The sequence below is a fragment of the Schistocerca cancellata genome, chromosome 1, assembly GCF_023864275.1.
Source record: "Schistocerca cancellata isolate TAMUIC-IGC-003103 chromosome 1, iqSchCanc2.1, whole genome shotgun sequence".
Classification (NCBI taxonomy): domain Eukaryota; kingdom Metazoa; phylum Arthropoda; class Insecta; order Orthoptera; family Acrididae; genus Schistocerca; species Schistocerca cancellata.
The window spans coordinates 1,092,669,206-1,092,686,123 of NC_064626.1; the positions used below are offsets into that span (position 1 = coordinate 1,092,669,206).

General features: G+C 42.3%; 1 protein-coding gene across 1 annotated transcript in view; it reads left to right on the forward strand.

Annotated features, from left to right (window-relative positions):
* The window catches only part of LOC126091471 (zinc finger protein 706-like), a 23,557-nt gene extending 7,106 nt beyond the window's left edge, over positions 1 to 16,451 (forward strand). Inside the window, exon 3 of the mRNA XM_049907064.1 lies at positions 15,274 to 16,451. Within this exon, the coding sequence (XP_049763021.1) occupies positions 15,274 to 15,369 (96 nt within the window). The 3' untranslated portion in view covers positions 15,370 to 16,451. The remainder of the gene's footprint in view (positions 1 to 15,273) is intronic.
* Positions 16,452 to 16,918: the final 467 nt, after the last annotated feature.

The window sequence follows — 16,918 nt, forward strand, 5'->3', positions numbered from 1 at the left end:
ACCTCCTCATTAGTTACGTGATCTACCCACCTTATCTTCAGCATTCTTCTGTAGCACCACATTTCGAAAGCTTCTATTCTCTTCTTGTCCAAACTAGTTGTCGTCCATGTTTCACTTCCATACATGGCTACACTCCATACAAATACTTTCAGAAACGACTTCCTGACACTTAAATCTATACTCGATGTTAACAAATTCCTCTTCTTGAGAAACGCTTTCCTTGCCATTGCCAGTCTACATTTTATATCCTCTCTACTTCGACCATCATCGGTTATTTTACTCCCTAAATAGCAAAACTCCTTTACTACTTTAAGTGTCTCATTTCCTAATCTAATTCCCTCAGCATCACCCGACTTAATTTGACTACATTCCATTATCCTCGTTTTGCTTTTGTTGATGTTCATCTTATATCCTCCTTTCAAGACACTGTCCATTCCGTTCAACTGCTCTTGCAAGTCCTTTGCTGTCTCTGACAGAATTACAATGTCATCGGCGAACCTCAAAGTTTTTACTTCTTCTCCATGAATTTTAATACCTACTCCGAATTTTTCTTTTGTTTCCTTTACTGGTTGCTCAATATACAGATTGAATAACATCGGGGCTAGGCTACAACCCTGTCATACAAGTGGTTCTCTTTTCTCCAAAGGTCTCTTTAATTTTCCTGTAGGCAGTATCTATCTTACCCCTAGTGAGACAAGCGTCTTCCCAACCACTGTTTCCCTTTCATGTCCCTCGACTCTTAAAACTGCCATCTGGTTTCTGTACAAACTGTAAATAGCCTTTCGCTCCCTGTATTTTACCCCCTGCCACCTTTAGAATTTGAAAGAGAGTATTCCAGTTAACATTGTCAAAAGCTTTCTCTAAGTCTACAAATGCTAGAAACGTAGGTTTGCCTTTTCTTAATCTTTCTTCTAAGATAAGTCGTAAGGTCAGTATTGCCTCACGTCTTCAAACATTTCTACGGAATCCAAACTGATCTTCCCCGAGGTCGGCTTCTACCAGTTTTTCCATTCGTCTGTAAAGAATTCGCGTTAGTATTTTGCAGCTGTGACTTATTAAACTGATAGTTCGGTAATTTTCACATCTGTCAACACCTGCTTTCTTTGGGATTGGAATTATTATATTCTTCTTGAAGTCTGAGGTTATTTCGCCTGTCTCATACATCGTGCTCACCAGATGGTAGAGTTTTGTCATGACTGGCTCTCCCGAGCCCATCAGTAGTTCAAATGGAATGTTGTCTACTCCCGGGGCCTTGTTTCGACTCAGGTCTTTCAGTGCTCTGTCAAACTCTTCACGCAGTATCTTATCTCCCATTTCGTCTTCATCTACATCCTCTTCCATTTCCATAATATTGTCCTCAAGTACATCGCCCTTGTATAAACCCTCTATATACTCCTTCCACCTTTCTGCCTTCCCTTCTTTGCTTAGAACTGGGTTGCCATCTGAGCTCTTGATATTCATACAAGTGGTTCTCTTTTCTCCAAAGGTCTCTTTAATTTTCCTGTAGGCAGTATCTATCTTACCCCTAGTGAGACAAGCCTCTACATCCTTACATTTGTCCTCTAGCCATCCCTGCTTAGCCATTTTGCACTTCCTGTCGATATCATTTTTGAGACGTTTGTATTCCTCTTTGCCTGCTTCATTTACTGCATTTTTATATTTTCTCCTTTCATCAATTAAATTCAATATTTCTTCTGTTACCCAAGGATTTCTATTAGCCCTCGTCTTTTTACCTACTTGATCCTCTGCTGCCTTCACTACTTCATCCCTCAGAGCTACCCATTCTTCTTCTACTCTATTTCTTTCCCCCAATCCTGTCAATTGTTCCCTTATGCTCTCCCTGAAACTCTCTACAACCTCTGGTTCTTTCAGTTTATCCAGGTCCCATCTCCTTAAATTCCCACCTTTTTGCAGTTTCTTCAGTTTCGATCTGCAGTTCATAACCAATAGATTGTGGTCAGAATCCACATCTGCCCCAGGAAATGTCTTACAATTTAAAACCTGGTTCCTAAATCTCTGTCTTACCATTATATAAGCTATCTGATACCTTTTAGTATCTCCAGGATTCTTCCAGGTATACAACCTTCTTTTATGATTCTTGAACCAAGTGTTGGCTATGATTAAGTTATGCTCTGTGCAAAATTCTACAAGGCGGCTTCCTCTTTCATTCCTTCCCCCCCAATCCATATTCACCTACTATGTTTCCTTCTCTCCCTTTTCCTACTGACGAATTCCAGTCACCCATAACTATTAAATTTTCGTCTCCCTTCACTACCTGAATAATTTCTTTTATCTCGTCATACACTTCATCTATTTCTTCATCATCTGCAGAGGCAGTTGGCATATAAACTTGTACTACTGTAGTAGGCATGGGCTTTGTGTCTATCTTGGCCACAATAATGCGTTCACTATGCTGTTTGTAGTAGCTAACCCGCACTCCTATTTTTTTATTCATTATTAAACCTACTCCTGCATTACCCCTATTTGATTTTGTATTTATAACCCTGTAATCACCTGACCAAAAGTCTTGTTCCTCCTGCCACCGAACTTCACTAATTCCCACTATATCTATCTTTAACCTATCCATTTCCCTTTTTAAATTTTCTAACCTACCTGCCCGATTAAGGGATCTGACATTCCACGCTGTGATCCGTAGAACGCCAGTTTTCTTTCTCCTGATAACGACTTCCTCTTGAGTAGTCCCCGCCCGGAGATCCGAATGGGGGACTATTTTACCTCCGGAATATTTTACCCAAGAGGACGCAATCATCATTTAATCATACAGTAGAGCTGCATGTCCTTGGGAAAAATTACGGCTGTAGTTTCCCCTTGCTTTCAGCCGTTCGCAGTACCAGCACAGCAAGGCCCTTGCAACTACTGAAAAGGCTGCTGCCCCTCTTCAGGAACCACATGTTTGTCTGGCCTCTCAACAGATACCCCTCCGTTGTGGTTGCACCTACGGTACGGCCATCTGTATCGCTGAGGCACGCAAGTCTCCCCACCAACGGCAAGGTCCATGGTTCATGGGGAGGCAAAAAGTACATGGGTGAAATATTAGAAGTAGTTATTGTGGCTGCTCTCGAAATGTATTGGAGTGCGTACCAAGCTTCGTGTGAAGTTGCCAGTTTTACCCCTGCTGTGCCTGACACTATACTTTGCATTAAACCATAATAGTTTATTCCCATAATAGTCATAAACGTTAATACCCCTTTGTTACATTGCCATACCTTCATTTATTCAACCTGATACCATTTCTTTTTACCAATGTATCTTTTTTGCTGATCATCTGTTACCTTTAAACTGAGCTACATATAGGTCAATAGGTGAACTGTGGATTCCCCTCTTCGGATAACAAACTTTTAGGTAGATAAAACTCAAATATATTGAATGGGACACAGTTCTTCATTGCTTCAAACTAAAAATTACATTTACACAAAACTTAAAAATGTACATATCAGAAACGAGACACGAAGTAGTTCAAACTTCAATTGGGTGTCCTTGTGACAAAGGTTGTTATTGATATAAGGATTTCTGTAGTCTCTAAAATGAAAATAATCACTTTATTAATGAATATTAACTATCTGAGAAGGACCCATTTTGCCTGGTCACTTCTCTCATTTGTTTTCTGAACTGTAAAACTGTGTAACTAATAAACTTATTTGTGCAACACCTAACTTGAAGCTCAAGATACAGGGTGTCCCAAAATGTATGTTAAAATTTCAGTATTGTATAACTTGACTAAAAGTTATGAGGAAAAAGCAGTTTTCTGATGCACCACCTCAGTTTTTTAATGTAATATGACTAAATGTTTCACCTTTACAAGTGACGAGCAATATAACTGCAATAAGGGCTTTTCTTTGTTGTACTGTGGCTATAGCACCATAAATAAATAGTCTGCACAGGAAAAGGTACATTGAGTGGCTTCATTTATTTGAAAAGTCAGAAACAAATGAAATGCTTGGAGTATCTGGTTGGTGCACTGTTGTTAGAGGGATTCAGTTATTTTGGTGCCTTATGAACAGACGTAAGCTGTAAATGCTGGAAAACGTGTCTAATTTTCTGTCTCTTCATCACTTCTCCTTCACAGTTGCCACAAGTTATGGAAATAGAGAAATATCAAGGAATTTCAAATAAAACACTTAAAAAATCTTGTTTTTTGTCTCGGTAGATGAAATGGTTTGTTTACTGCAATGTCATGCATTGTCACTGGCTGCACACAGCTTAGTATGTGCACTGTTATGCTACTCCTCACTCGTGCTGCCTCTCCCCTTCCTATCATTCCCCTCAAACTGCAGTCAGTGCTGCCAACACTTCTTGCCACTAGCCTAGCTGCTACCGACGAGAGGCAGGAAGGCGTGTGAAGTAGTTTTTTCGAATGTGATTCTCAGAGATTGTTGACGCAGCAGCCTGAGATGGTGGTAATGTGTGCGAGGGTTGTCTGAGTGATTGTGTGAATGTGTGTATGCTGTCCTTTGGTGACAAAGGCGACAGCCAAAATGTTAGTTGAGGGTGTGATTGTTCTACCTGTCTGTGGCTCAGCAATCATCTTTACGGTGAGTTGCTACCTATCCTCATTGGTATTGATTGTCTGCACAAGTTATCTGTTGCATGGATTGATCACTGTGGTCTAATTTCATCAGCATGGTGTCTGTGACACATGAATAGCCAGTCACATGAGTGGACTTTCATGATGGATCAAAACTGCAGCCCATATCTGTGGGCATCTCTAACAGATTGGGCCTGCCCATAGCATCTAATCTCATCAATCTGCCTGCATGCTGGATCTGTTTGTGTGTGAGATAATTTGTTGAATTTTCAGGGTTTATCCAATGACCCAGGACTGCGGTGCTCCTTGGGGACGAAAGGCCAGGTCCAATGGATTTCATGAATTGCTACTGTCTCACTGCACGTACAGTGCGACATTTTCTAGACATTTATTCTAGTACCTTTCGGCAGTTCAAAAATAATTTATATATAAGAAATTATGGATAAGAAAATTGTGGCAGTCGCTGGCAGTTTGTACGCTATGTACTTGAGAAATACACAAGAGAAAAATCATACAATACCTGTAAAATAAGACACAACAGTGACTAATAGCTGACAATAAGAAACGTAGTAGAACAAACATTTTGTTGGTGGTAACTCGTAGCGTTGGTTTACACAATTCCTCCTGCCTTATGAGGTTTGTTTTTTAAGCAAGTGCTGTTTTGAAATTAAAAAAAGACGTGCTAAGATATCTCAATTTTATTTTTACATGAAAGCCTGTACCTTAATCTACACACGGACGCCATTACAGTCTGATTATTCCTTGTTTGCATTGTGTGCTGAGTGTTTAAGATGCCTCCGATAATCGTGAGTCCCGCCGACTGTGAAGTACGCGCTGTTAGAAGATTTCTTAGTGCTAAAGGCCTAAAAGCGATAGATATTCATTGTGAGATTTGAGCAATTTACAGAGAAAACATTGAGTGATGGAATGGTAAGAAAGTGGGTGAGAGCATTTAAAGATTGCCGCACAAATGTGCAGGATGAACAATGGAGTGGGCGTCCTTCGGTCATTAGTGAAAGTTTGGTGCAGGAAGTGGACAATGAGGTGAGAGAAAAGACTCTTTACGATTTCCTCCTTGTGGGACTCTCATAATGTTTCTCATAGTGTTTTGTATGGCATTGTGACTGTGCACTTAAATTACCGAAAATTGTGCACACATTGGGTACCGAAAATGTTGATGGATGTGCACAAAACCAAATGTTCAGACAGTGCATTGACTTTCCTTGAGCGGTACCGCAATGACGGTGATTATTCATTAATCCAAATTGTTATGGGCAATGAAACATGGGTGGCCTACGTCACACCAGAATCAAAGCAACAGTCCATGGAAGTTGATCAAGGGTATCATTTTGCTGCAAGACAATGCCCGTCCGCATGTGGCGAATCAGACGAAAGATCTCATCACATCTTTCCAATCTGAAACTCTAGATCATCCTCTGTAAAGCCCTGATCTTGCTCCCAGTGACTACCATCTGTTCCTCCACTTCAAGAAACACCAGGGCGGTCAGCATCTTCAACACGATGACGAAGTCAAAACAGTGGTGATGCAGTGATTAACAACTCAGGCGGCAGACTTCTATGAGGAAGGTTTTCATAAACTGGTACAACGTTAAGACAAGTGCCTCAATATTGACAGGCATTATGTAGAAAAGTAGATTAAGGTACAGGCTTTCATGTAAAAATAAAATTGAGATCTTAGCACGTATTTTTTAATTTCAAAATAGGGCTTACTTAAACAAGCCTCATACACATCTTTCAAGAGGTCTACTTTTTTCTGAGATTATTTCTTAAATCAGTGAAGATATTTTAAATCTGTCTTAAGACTCCAAGGAAAGGTGTATTTTTGTCACCAAATGTGTTATACAGGGGAGAAATACAGAAGTCCTTAAAGTTTTGTCAACTTAAGTTTTCAATTACCCTTGGATCTCGGAATTTAGGGGGAAATGCTAAAACTTTCCTGGAAATCAGGGAATTTCACTTGGGAAACTTGTAGCAACCCTGTCCTTGACCTGGCTGAGATGCTCCAGATTGACACTACCTGTTTCCATGAATGTCCTGTGCCATTTTCTTATGGGTGGCTGAGAGGATGGTTTTTCATACTGCATTCTGAAAATTCTCTGAACATGGGTTCTGGTTTGGTTTCAATAAACAAAGCCACACACTATGCCTTTTCCTGTGGAGACTCCATTCTTGATTCACTCGTAGTACTCCTAACATCTTGCAGCAACAATGAAAATACTTCAGTTATGTTGCTCTTGTAGCCTGGAATGCCATAACATTTATTCAATAACTTAAATTAAAAGGTGAATTGGTGCATCAGACAGTGAGCTTTTTGTCTCTTAGTTAAAACTTTGATGCTGTTATGTACCTTTTGGGACACCTTGTATATCCTTATTAACTGCATTTGGTGTTTTCTTTTGGGTACAAGTTTTGTGGTTGTACAGCAGACATTCTATGTGTAGTTCTCAATAGGAGAAGCCTGACTATTTTAAGTTCACTCTGCAACATTGAGATATGTACTCCTGTGCTTTGACTCACACAATGTACTAATATTACTGGGAATTGTAGCTTTTCAAAACTAGTTAGTAAGTTGGTTGAAACGAGTTGAATATGTGGTATGACAGCTGGCATGACCCCCCCCCCCCCCCCCCCCCCCCCCCCGCCGTTAATAAGTCTGCTTGTATAATGATTAGAAGCTGCTTTGTGAGGGCAAAGCAGGAACATGGAGTGAATTTGAGAATTCTACTGGACAGTTTGATTTTGTCTTGATAATTGTCTCACTGGATTTAAATATTTATTATTCCCCTGATGTCATATTCTGTATGTATCGATTTGTTTGTTGAACATAATTTTTGTTGTTGTTAAAATTGTTCACTCATGCCTTTGCTTGCATTGTTTCTCTCTACAAGTAGGTAAAATTCTTTGATTTGTTAATGTCTTTATAACCTTGCACAACTTGTCAATTTAAAAGATTTTACCAGTGTGGATCAATGTAATATATGTTGTTTCCAAGTTGTTCTAGAATATTTGTACAAGCTCACACACAATTTAAAGAACATTGTGATTTTCCCCCCTTGAAAATATATTAAAGATGATGTCCTTCTGACCATGATATGATTATCTTCTCACATCTCCACAACCACAGTGGCTACTGCCATGCAACCTCTATAGTTCATGACAGGCAACCAAGGTCACACCAGACTCGAATAGCCAGCTATTGGGAGTTGGTAATTAAAGAGGTATCTTCTTTGCTAACAAAAATTGTGTGTATTAATTTGGTTGCTATGCCTCTAAAAATATGTAGATTCTGGTGTTGATTCTGATAGATCCTAGGATTTAGCCGTTGCTCAAGTGCATCCACTTAAGTGGCTTGCGAAGTAGCAAAACTTTTAAAACACTTCGTTACTGGTTGCATAGTCCTGTTTGTTGATCAGTCATTGAGTTAAATGCTTTAAGGAAAGTTATATTTTTTAGAAGAGGGCAACAGTCTTAAATCAATTAGTAAGAGATTGTGTATGTTAGTGAAGCCGGAAAGAAGTTTCTCTGTTACTGATATAGGAAACTAGACACCAATGTGAAGATTGGTAAAGGCACCAGAGCTTGACACAAACTCAGGCATACCCCCAGGGGCTCCACAACTCTTTTGTGGATACGTGCGTAGCGAGCATGGGACCCCGAGCTAATGTGGCCTTCCTTCCTTTCCGGGCTGCATACCTTCCCTTTCCGCATCCTTCCCCATCCCCCATCTTCGCCCCTCCGCCCCTCACCTCTGGCTCTTTCCTTCCCTTTCTCCCCATCTGGGAGTATGGTTTGTGCCTACGTCCGGAGACGGACGCTCCTAAATGTAACGCATTCTTCGCCTTCTTTGCTTGTATGTCTTCTTCCTTCCTTTTGTCCTTCTCTTTTCCTTACCTCTTCTCCTTACCCTTTTCTCCGCTGTGGCGTTTGAGACCTCTCTTCTTTCCTTTCCCTTTCTCTTTCTTCCTCCCTGTGCGTGTCTGAAGGCCGACCCACGCATTTTTGTGCGTAGCCGGTGACAGGGTAACGCGTAATTCCCCGCCCCGGGTAGACAGGTAGGACACATATGTACCCCCTGGTAACGGCCAGGCCCAGGGAGGGGTGATTACCCGAGCTGATACCTTCTGAAAGTGCCAATTGGTCCCTCCGTCAGTTTGTCGGGAGTGTGACCTGAGGTGTGAACAATCACCTAAGGCGGGAGTGCCCTCAGAGAGGGCCCCCACAAGGGAGGAGCGCGCCATCGGAGACGCTGGTAATCATTGGGGATTCTTCTGCAATGGTTTCCTCATCTTCCATTATGTCTGCTCACAAGCGTAAGTTCACGGAGTCTCAGCCACAGACAGTACTTCCTTCGTTGCCACAGTTCCTTGTTTCTCGGTCTGACGAAGGTCACGACTTCTCCACAGTCAACCCTTTCATGATTCAGAAAGGTGTTGACGCAATTGCAGGTCCTGTAAAGTCTTGTTCCAGATTATGGAATGGCACCTTGTTGTTAGAAACAGTCAGTGCCCTCCAGGCACAAAAATTGCTGCGTACTTCACTGCTCCATACCTTCCCTGTCCGGGTTGAAGTGCACCGCACTTTAAATTCCTTGCGTGGAGTGGTATATACACGCTCCCTCGATGGATTGTCTGATGAAGAAATTCAGCACTACCTGTCTGACCAGGGCGTAACGGCTGTTCATAGTTATGAAAAGGGTTGACACAAACATCATTCCAACCCGCACTGTCTTCTTGACGTTTGACAAAGTTCAACTCCCGTCGAAAATCAAAGCAGGCTAAGAGATAATTTCCGTCCGCCCTTACGTCCCAAACCCTATGCGTTGCTATCTGTGTCAGCAGTTCAATCACACCAGCCAGTCCTGTTCCAATCCAGCCAAATGTGTTACGTGTGGCAAGGATGCCCATGAGGGTGCTTGTCCACCTCCATCCCCTCGCTGCATCAACTGTATGGGTGACCACGCTGCTTCCTCTCGAGATTGCCCCGTTTTTAAGGACGAGAAGCTCATCCAGGAAATCAGAGTGAAGGAAAAGGTGTCGACCTTTGCTGCTCGAAAATTATTCGCCAGTCTACAACCCACCGTGCCTCAGACAGGAAAATACAGCACTGTCCTTGCTTCTCCTTGGCCAACAAAGGAGGTGGCCACGCAGACTTGTGACCTCACCTTTAGTGCCACGATCGTCAGATCGGCCAGCGCAAAGATCGCCCGTTCAACCTCACCATTTTCGCCTGCCCACTCTATGGCTCACCCTTCATCGGGTTCTGCTAAATCTCAAGCCCAAAAGTCAGACACCCGGACTTCCAAAAAAGAGCCTACCCTTGAAGATTTTTACATACCCCAACTTCACAACCATCGGTTTCTCCTTCATCTAAACATCCTGTTTCCAAGAAAGCTAATAAGAAACCCAGTTCCTCTCCTCCGCCACGGCGTGTCTAATCTACAGCACCACCTGGCGGTAGCCGCCCTCGGCCGTCTTCTGTGTCGCCGAGATGCACTGCTGGCGGCCGATCAACCGGCCAATCGCTGGTGGCAGGAGCTGCTCCTGAACAACCTATGGATCAGCATCTTCTGCCTTCGGCTGAACGCCGTTCCACGCTGTCGGTCGCAAGCTCTGAGCAGTCCTTGGGTTGAGGGTAACCTTGGTCACATTCTTCATTTTCTGTCCACCCTATGTCCATTATCCATTGGAATATCCGCGGCATTCGAGCCAATCGGGATGAATTGTCGATCCTCTTACGATCCTACTTGCCGGTCATCTTCTGTCTTCAGGAAACAAAGCTGCGTCCCCATGACCGCTTTGTTTTCCCCCCATTTTCAGTCCGTCCGATTTGATCTCCCCTCTGTTGAAGGCACTCCAGCCCATGGAGGACTCGTGGTTCTTCTCCATGATACTCTCCATTATCACCCAATCCACTTAAACACTTCCAAGCTGTCGCCGTCTGTCTTTCCCTTTCTGGATACACGTTCTCTCTTTGTACTGTATACATTCCATCGTCCACACAAATGGCACAAGCTGATCTCCTTCATCTTCTTGGTCAGCTTCCACCCCCCTATTTGCTGGTTGGGGACTTAAATGCCCACCACCCGCTTTGGGGATCTCTACATCCTTGTCCAGGTGGCTCACTATTGCTAGACGTCTTCCACCAAGCGGATCTAGTTTGTCTCAACACTGGGGTCCCTACATTTTTGTCTGCCTCCACGACAAATTTCTCTCATTTGGACCTTGCGGTCGGTACTGTTCCCCTAGCTCGGCGCTTCGAATGGTTCGCCCTTGATGATACACACTTGAGTGACCACTTTCCATGTGTCCTTAGACTGCAGCCTCAACTGCCATATATGCGCCCGCGACGCTGGAAGTTTGCCCAAGCCGATTGGACACTTTTTTCGTCTCTAGCGACTTTCGATGACCGTCACTTTCCTATCGTCGACGATGACGTCACTCATATTACAGACGTTATTCTTACAGCTGCGGAACGTTCAATACCACGCACCTCCGAATTGCCCCGCCCCCCCCCCCCCCCTCCCCGTTCCTTGGTGGAACGAGGCATGCCGTGACGCAATACGTGAGCGGCGACGTGCTCTATGCGTTTTCTGCCACCATCCTACTTTGGCCAACTGTATCCGCTATAAGCAGTTCCGTGCGCGATGCCGTTGTCATCCGCGATAGCAAGAAAGCGAGCTGGAAATTCTTTATTAGCTCATTTAACACCTTCACTCCCTCCTCGGAAGTTTGGAGTCGGCTTCGACAGTTCTCAGGTGCGCCTAGTTTCTCCCCGGTCTCTGGGCTCACTGTCGCGCATTATACATTAGTGGACCCCGTTGCAATTTCTAACTCATTGGGTCAGCACTTTGCTGAGATTTCGAGCTCTTCAAATTACCCGCCAGACTTTCTCCCGAAGAAAAGTGCAGCGGAAGTGCAACATCTTGCTTTCTCCTCTCAAAATCGCAAAAGCTACAATACTGTTTTCTCCATACAGGAACTCCAACATGCACTCCCTTCTTCTCGCTCCTCCACCCAAGGACCGGATGGTATCCACGTCCAAATGTTGCTGCATTTATCACCACATAGTCTGCATTACCTCCTTCGCCTTTATAATCGAATTTGGACCGACAGCGCTTTTCCCAGACAATGGCGGGAAGCTATCGTCGTTCCTGTTCCGAAACCTGGAAAGGACAAACATCTCCCCTCTAGCTATCGCCCCATTTCTCTCAAGAGTAGTGTCTGTAAGGTTTTGGAGTGTATGGTGAATTACCGTTTAGCTTGGTGGCTGGAATCCCGTAGTCTTTTAACACCTGCCCAATGCAGATTCCGAAAGCATCGTTCTGCAGTTGACCATCTTGTTGATCTCTCCACTTACATCATGAACAATTTTCTTCGGAAATGCCAAACAGTAGCAATATTTTTTGATCTGGAGAGAGCATACGATACCTGTTGGAGGACAGGCATCCTCCGCACACTATTCTCTTGGGGCTTTCGAGGTCGGCTGCCCCTTTTTCTTCGCGAATTTATGGCAGAGCGCACGTTTAGAGTGCGCGTGATCACTACTCTCTCCCATACTTTCTCCCAAGAAAACGGGGTACCCCAGGGCTCCGTGCTGAGTGTTGTACTGTTTGCCATTGCCATAAATCCAGTTATGGATTGTCTCCTTCCTGATGTCTTGGGCTCCCTCTTTGTGGACGATTTTGCGATCTACTACAGCTCTCAACGGACCAGCCTTCTTGAACAACGTCTTCAAGGACATCTCGATCGCCTCCAGTCTCGGAGTGTCGAAACCGGCTTCCGTTTTTCTCCCAGTAAGACCGTTTGTGTTAATTTTTGGTGACGTAAGGAGTTTCTTCCAGCCTCCTTACATCTAGGACCTGTCAACCTTCCGTTTTCGGACGTCGCTAAATTCTTGGGTCTTATGTTTGACAGAAAACTGTGCTGGTCCTCCCACGTTTCCTATCTTTCGGCCCGCTGTCTGCGATCCCTCAACACCCTCCGTGTCCTGAATGGTACCTCCTGGGGAGCAGACAGAGTGGTCCTTCTCCGCCTCTATCGTGCCTTAGTGCGCTTGAAATTGGACTATGGAAGCATAGTCTACTCCTCTGCTCGGCCGTCTATTCTTCGACGTCTCGACTCTATCCACCACCATGGATTACGTTTAGTGTCTGGAGCTTTTTACACAAGCCCTGTGGAAAACCTTTATGCCAGACTGCTGAACTTCCGCTGTCCAATCGGTGAGCAGTCCTTCTGAGTTGTTATGCTAGCCATCTGTCTTCCATGCCTGCTAATCCAGCCCATGACATCTTTTTCGACGCCTTCTTTGATGTAGGGTACGCAGGCCGCCCCTCCTCCCTACTACCACCTGGAGTCCGCTTCCGTCAACTGCTCCATTCTCTTTCCTTCCGCTTTCCTAAAACCTTCTTGACAACTTGGGGTACAGCACCGCCTTGGCTCCGTCCCCGGATCTGCGTGCTCAGTGACCTTTGTCGATTTCCCAAGGATGGTACCCCTTCACTTGTTTATCGTCGGGCATTTGCTGCTCTGTGCACAAATGAAGTAAGTCACATTTATTTACACCGATGGCTCGAAAACATCGTTAGGTGTAGGGAGTGCCTATAATGTTGGCGACACCCCAAATCACTTTCGGCTTCCCGACCAGTGTTCGGTCTATACTGAGGAGCTTTACACTGTTCTCCAGGCTGTCCACTACATCCGCCGCCATCAGCGGATACAGTACGTTATCTGCTCAGATTCTCTCAGCTCTCCCCTCAGTCTCCAAGCCCTTTACCCTGTGCACCCTCTGGTCCACCGGATTCAGGACTGTCTGCACTTGCTCCACCTGGGGGGCGTCTCGGTGGCATTCCTCTGGCTCCCGGGACACGTTGGTATATGTGGGAATGAGGCGGCCGATATAGCAGCCAAGGCTGCAGTCTCTCTTCTTCGGCCAGCTATTCAATCGCTTCCCTTCGCCGATCTACGGAGCGTTTGTCGTCGTGTTCTTTTCTACAGCTGTTGCCTGATATATCGTCGATTTTAGCAGATGACACGCGCTCAGCCGATCGCGTTCTTGCATTTATTAGTGCCAGTGAAATGACGTCAGTCATTTGAAGCTTTTCTTGGGGACAACCAACCCCTTCTGTAGAGGATTTTTAAGCCTTCCTTCTGTTTTTAGTTTCTCCAATTTTAAGACTTTCGTTCCCATTGCTGCTGCTTTCCATTTTCGGTTTTTTACTGTTTCTTAAGTCCCGGACCGGGCGCTAATGACCTTAGCAGTTTTGCGCCCTAAAACCAAAACAAAAAATATCTCGGGCATCTGGTAAATGCCGTTAAATCTCATATTTCATAATGTCGGTCTTTTATAATTGTTACATGGCTTGTTTGTGTGAACAAGAGGGTGTTCTTAGCTCGTAGACTTCGATGATATTATTTTTGGTAGAGTCCTGTATTGTGTTCTCTGTATTTTTTGTTCTGGGTAATTGTACTGTGCTGAAATTTTTTATGATGATGAATTGGTGTTAGAATTCCCTATGACTTAAGATGCATTAGAAATTCATACATGATTATCTACTCTAAAACTGATGAGATTTAAGAAGTTTGTGGGGTTTTTGATGTTCTGCACCGGAACAAAATTATGAATACTATCTTCATATTACGAAGACACTTTGTTTTTCTCGTCCAGTATTGTTTCTTGAAGAAACTTTCTTTTTTAACTTGGAAGACTGAAATGAAAATTTGCATTTAACTTGTATTCCAGCACAAAACACAAGCAGAAGCTTGTAACATGCAAGTCATAGATGAAATGTAGTATTAGAACACATCCTAGTATGGACTATTGAGACATGTTTATTTGGTATGACTTACGAATTGTTACATATTTCATTGAGGTATGTTGACTGCACACTGCTGCAAGGAATGATGGGAACTATAAAAGTGCTGACAACTGTTTGAAGAGGGCAATGATAATGCAGCAGGCAGTTTTTAGATGAAATGAAGCTAAACTTTCATATCTTAACTGATCAAAAACTGGAATATGATGTAAGGCAGTTAAGAACCTGATGAAACTAGTATGGATGACAGTTTAATCTCTTTTGAGTCTAATCAAAACTTCATCACTGGCAAATTTATCTGTGGTTAGCTGTGTGCAGAAATTTGTGTGGAAACTTCAAAATGTAATGTAGTCAGTTGTACAAACCATCTTTCAAGAGTGGTGTTATCGAGGTTATAATCTTCCTACAGTCAAGTCTTTTGAATCTTTATCTTCAGTAGCAGTTGCCGAACTTCTGATGGCACATTTGTTGGCCTCACTCAATTCCAAACATTAAACACCAACCTAATCCACACCTCAGGCTATGTTACAGATCCATTGTGTTGCTGCAACTTTCACAGATGTGGTCAAATTTTTTTATATTTTGTGAGTATGTCTGTTTCACAAATAAAAATACTTATGAAGCTGTAGAACACAGATAGTACAATTAGATACGGCACTCATGATTCAAATGTAGATTATTGTTGCTATTGTGCAGGTAGTTAATAAATACAAAAACTAAGTGATGGGATTCTGGTTTTGAACTTAACAAATGTTGAGGCTGGGAGGATTGGATTACTGTAACCATATTAACAGAACATTTAAGTAAATATGGTGACTGTACTGAATTTTTGTGTGTTCATGGAACTTGTTTAAATTCTTGAGTTTTCAAGTAAGGTTTTCATACATTGTTACAGGCACAGATGCCAGATCCGAAGACATACAGGCAGCATTTTGAAAATAAGCATCCCAAAAATGAACTTCCACAAGATTTAAAGGATATTGCTCTATGATATAACAGTTGGCAATTCTGCCATTATGTATGTACTAATTTTTCTATGGGGAACAATAAACAGTGGACAGTAAACAACTGTGGTGCGAGTTCATCTTGACATATGCACAGTATTATTGAGTGTGCAAAAGGGGGGGATGAATTTTAGAACATTCTTCCATTTACATAACTAAGCTGTATCCTGTGAAACAATTTTTACAATTGCATTTCTGAAACTATAGCTAATTTTAGTGATTGCATGATACTCATTTGCACTATTTGAAAATAAATAAACTTGTAAAGTTTAAAAACTGAGCTCATAGTGTTCTGTTAGTTCATTTAATATCTGTACCATAGTCTACTATAGATGTACGGTAACTAAAAAATGTTTCACCTGTTCAGAAAAACTTTTTTAACAAATATTTCTTCATATGGTTAATGCCAAAATAAATATTTAAAAAAGTTATGTAAACTGCACAGGCAAGAGTACTCAATATTTTGTTGACTGTTTGTATGTATCACATCAAATATTTTACATTCCAGTTTACCTAAGATGGTGTAATCAGAGCATCAGTATCTTACTCATTGTTGTCACCAGCTCTTCTATTGTTAGAAATATTGAGTTATCCGTGTTTCTTTATGGCAGTACTGTGTATTATCAGTACAGTGGTTTTCATGTCCTTGTGCTGAACTGCATAATGCTTTCAAATCATCGAACCCCAAATTTTGCATTAATTTGTTGGGAATATTGTCTTGTGAATGTTACGCAGTGTAGTAATCATTTTGTTAAAATATTCAATTTTATGGCTGTTTATTTGAAAGTGGACAAATTTGCTGAAAGATTTATGATCTCTTCTTTTTAGTAATAGTAAAAAGTGTTGTGAAATATAGTCTATATAAAGTGTGATGCAAAAAATTTTAATATGTAAAGTTTGCAGAGAAAATCGTTATGGCTGCTAAATAACTTCGTTCTGCTGTGCTGTGAGGTACTTTCGTGTTTAAGTATGCTTTTGGATTTCTTCTTACAAACATAGCTTCAGGAGTTATATTACTTGCAAGTGAAATTTTCTGTAGCATTACGTACTATAAAATTTATTTATTCTATGTCTTGTCTTTATTGCTTTTACACCTGATGGTGTAATTAACATGTTAATTCAGTCTAAAAATGAAGATCCTGCTGGAAACTTCTGTTATCCTTATTGTGTGGAACCATGATGAGGGCTGTTGGTGCTGTGATGTCAGATCCAAATAATTTAGGTCTTTGTATTAATGGAATGCATGTGAACTTTTACTTTCCCCACATTATTTTAAATTGAATTCAGGTCATTAATTTTCAGCTTCAGTGTTATTGTTTGCACACATATTTTGAACTGCAGCTAGACAAGTAAACTGTTTTAGTGCAGTGGAAAAAGTGGGTTTTGTAAGATACTGCATTGTAATGCAAATCCATGGAAATTCCCCTCTTAGTAGGGATAGGGACAGTATGTTATTAATGTTTTAAAAAAATGGTGCGATTGTCTGGTGCATGAATTTTTGAATTCAAAGTGCAGTTTCTTTTTAAACTAATGTTC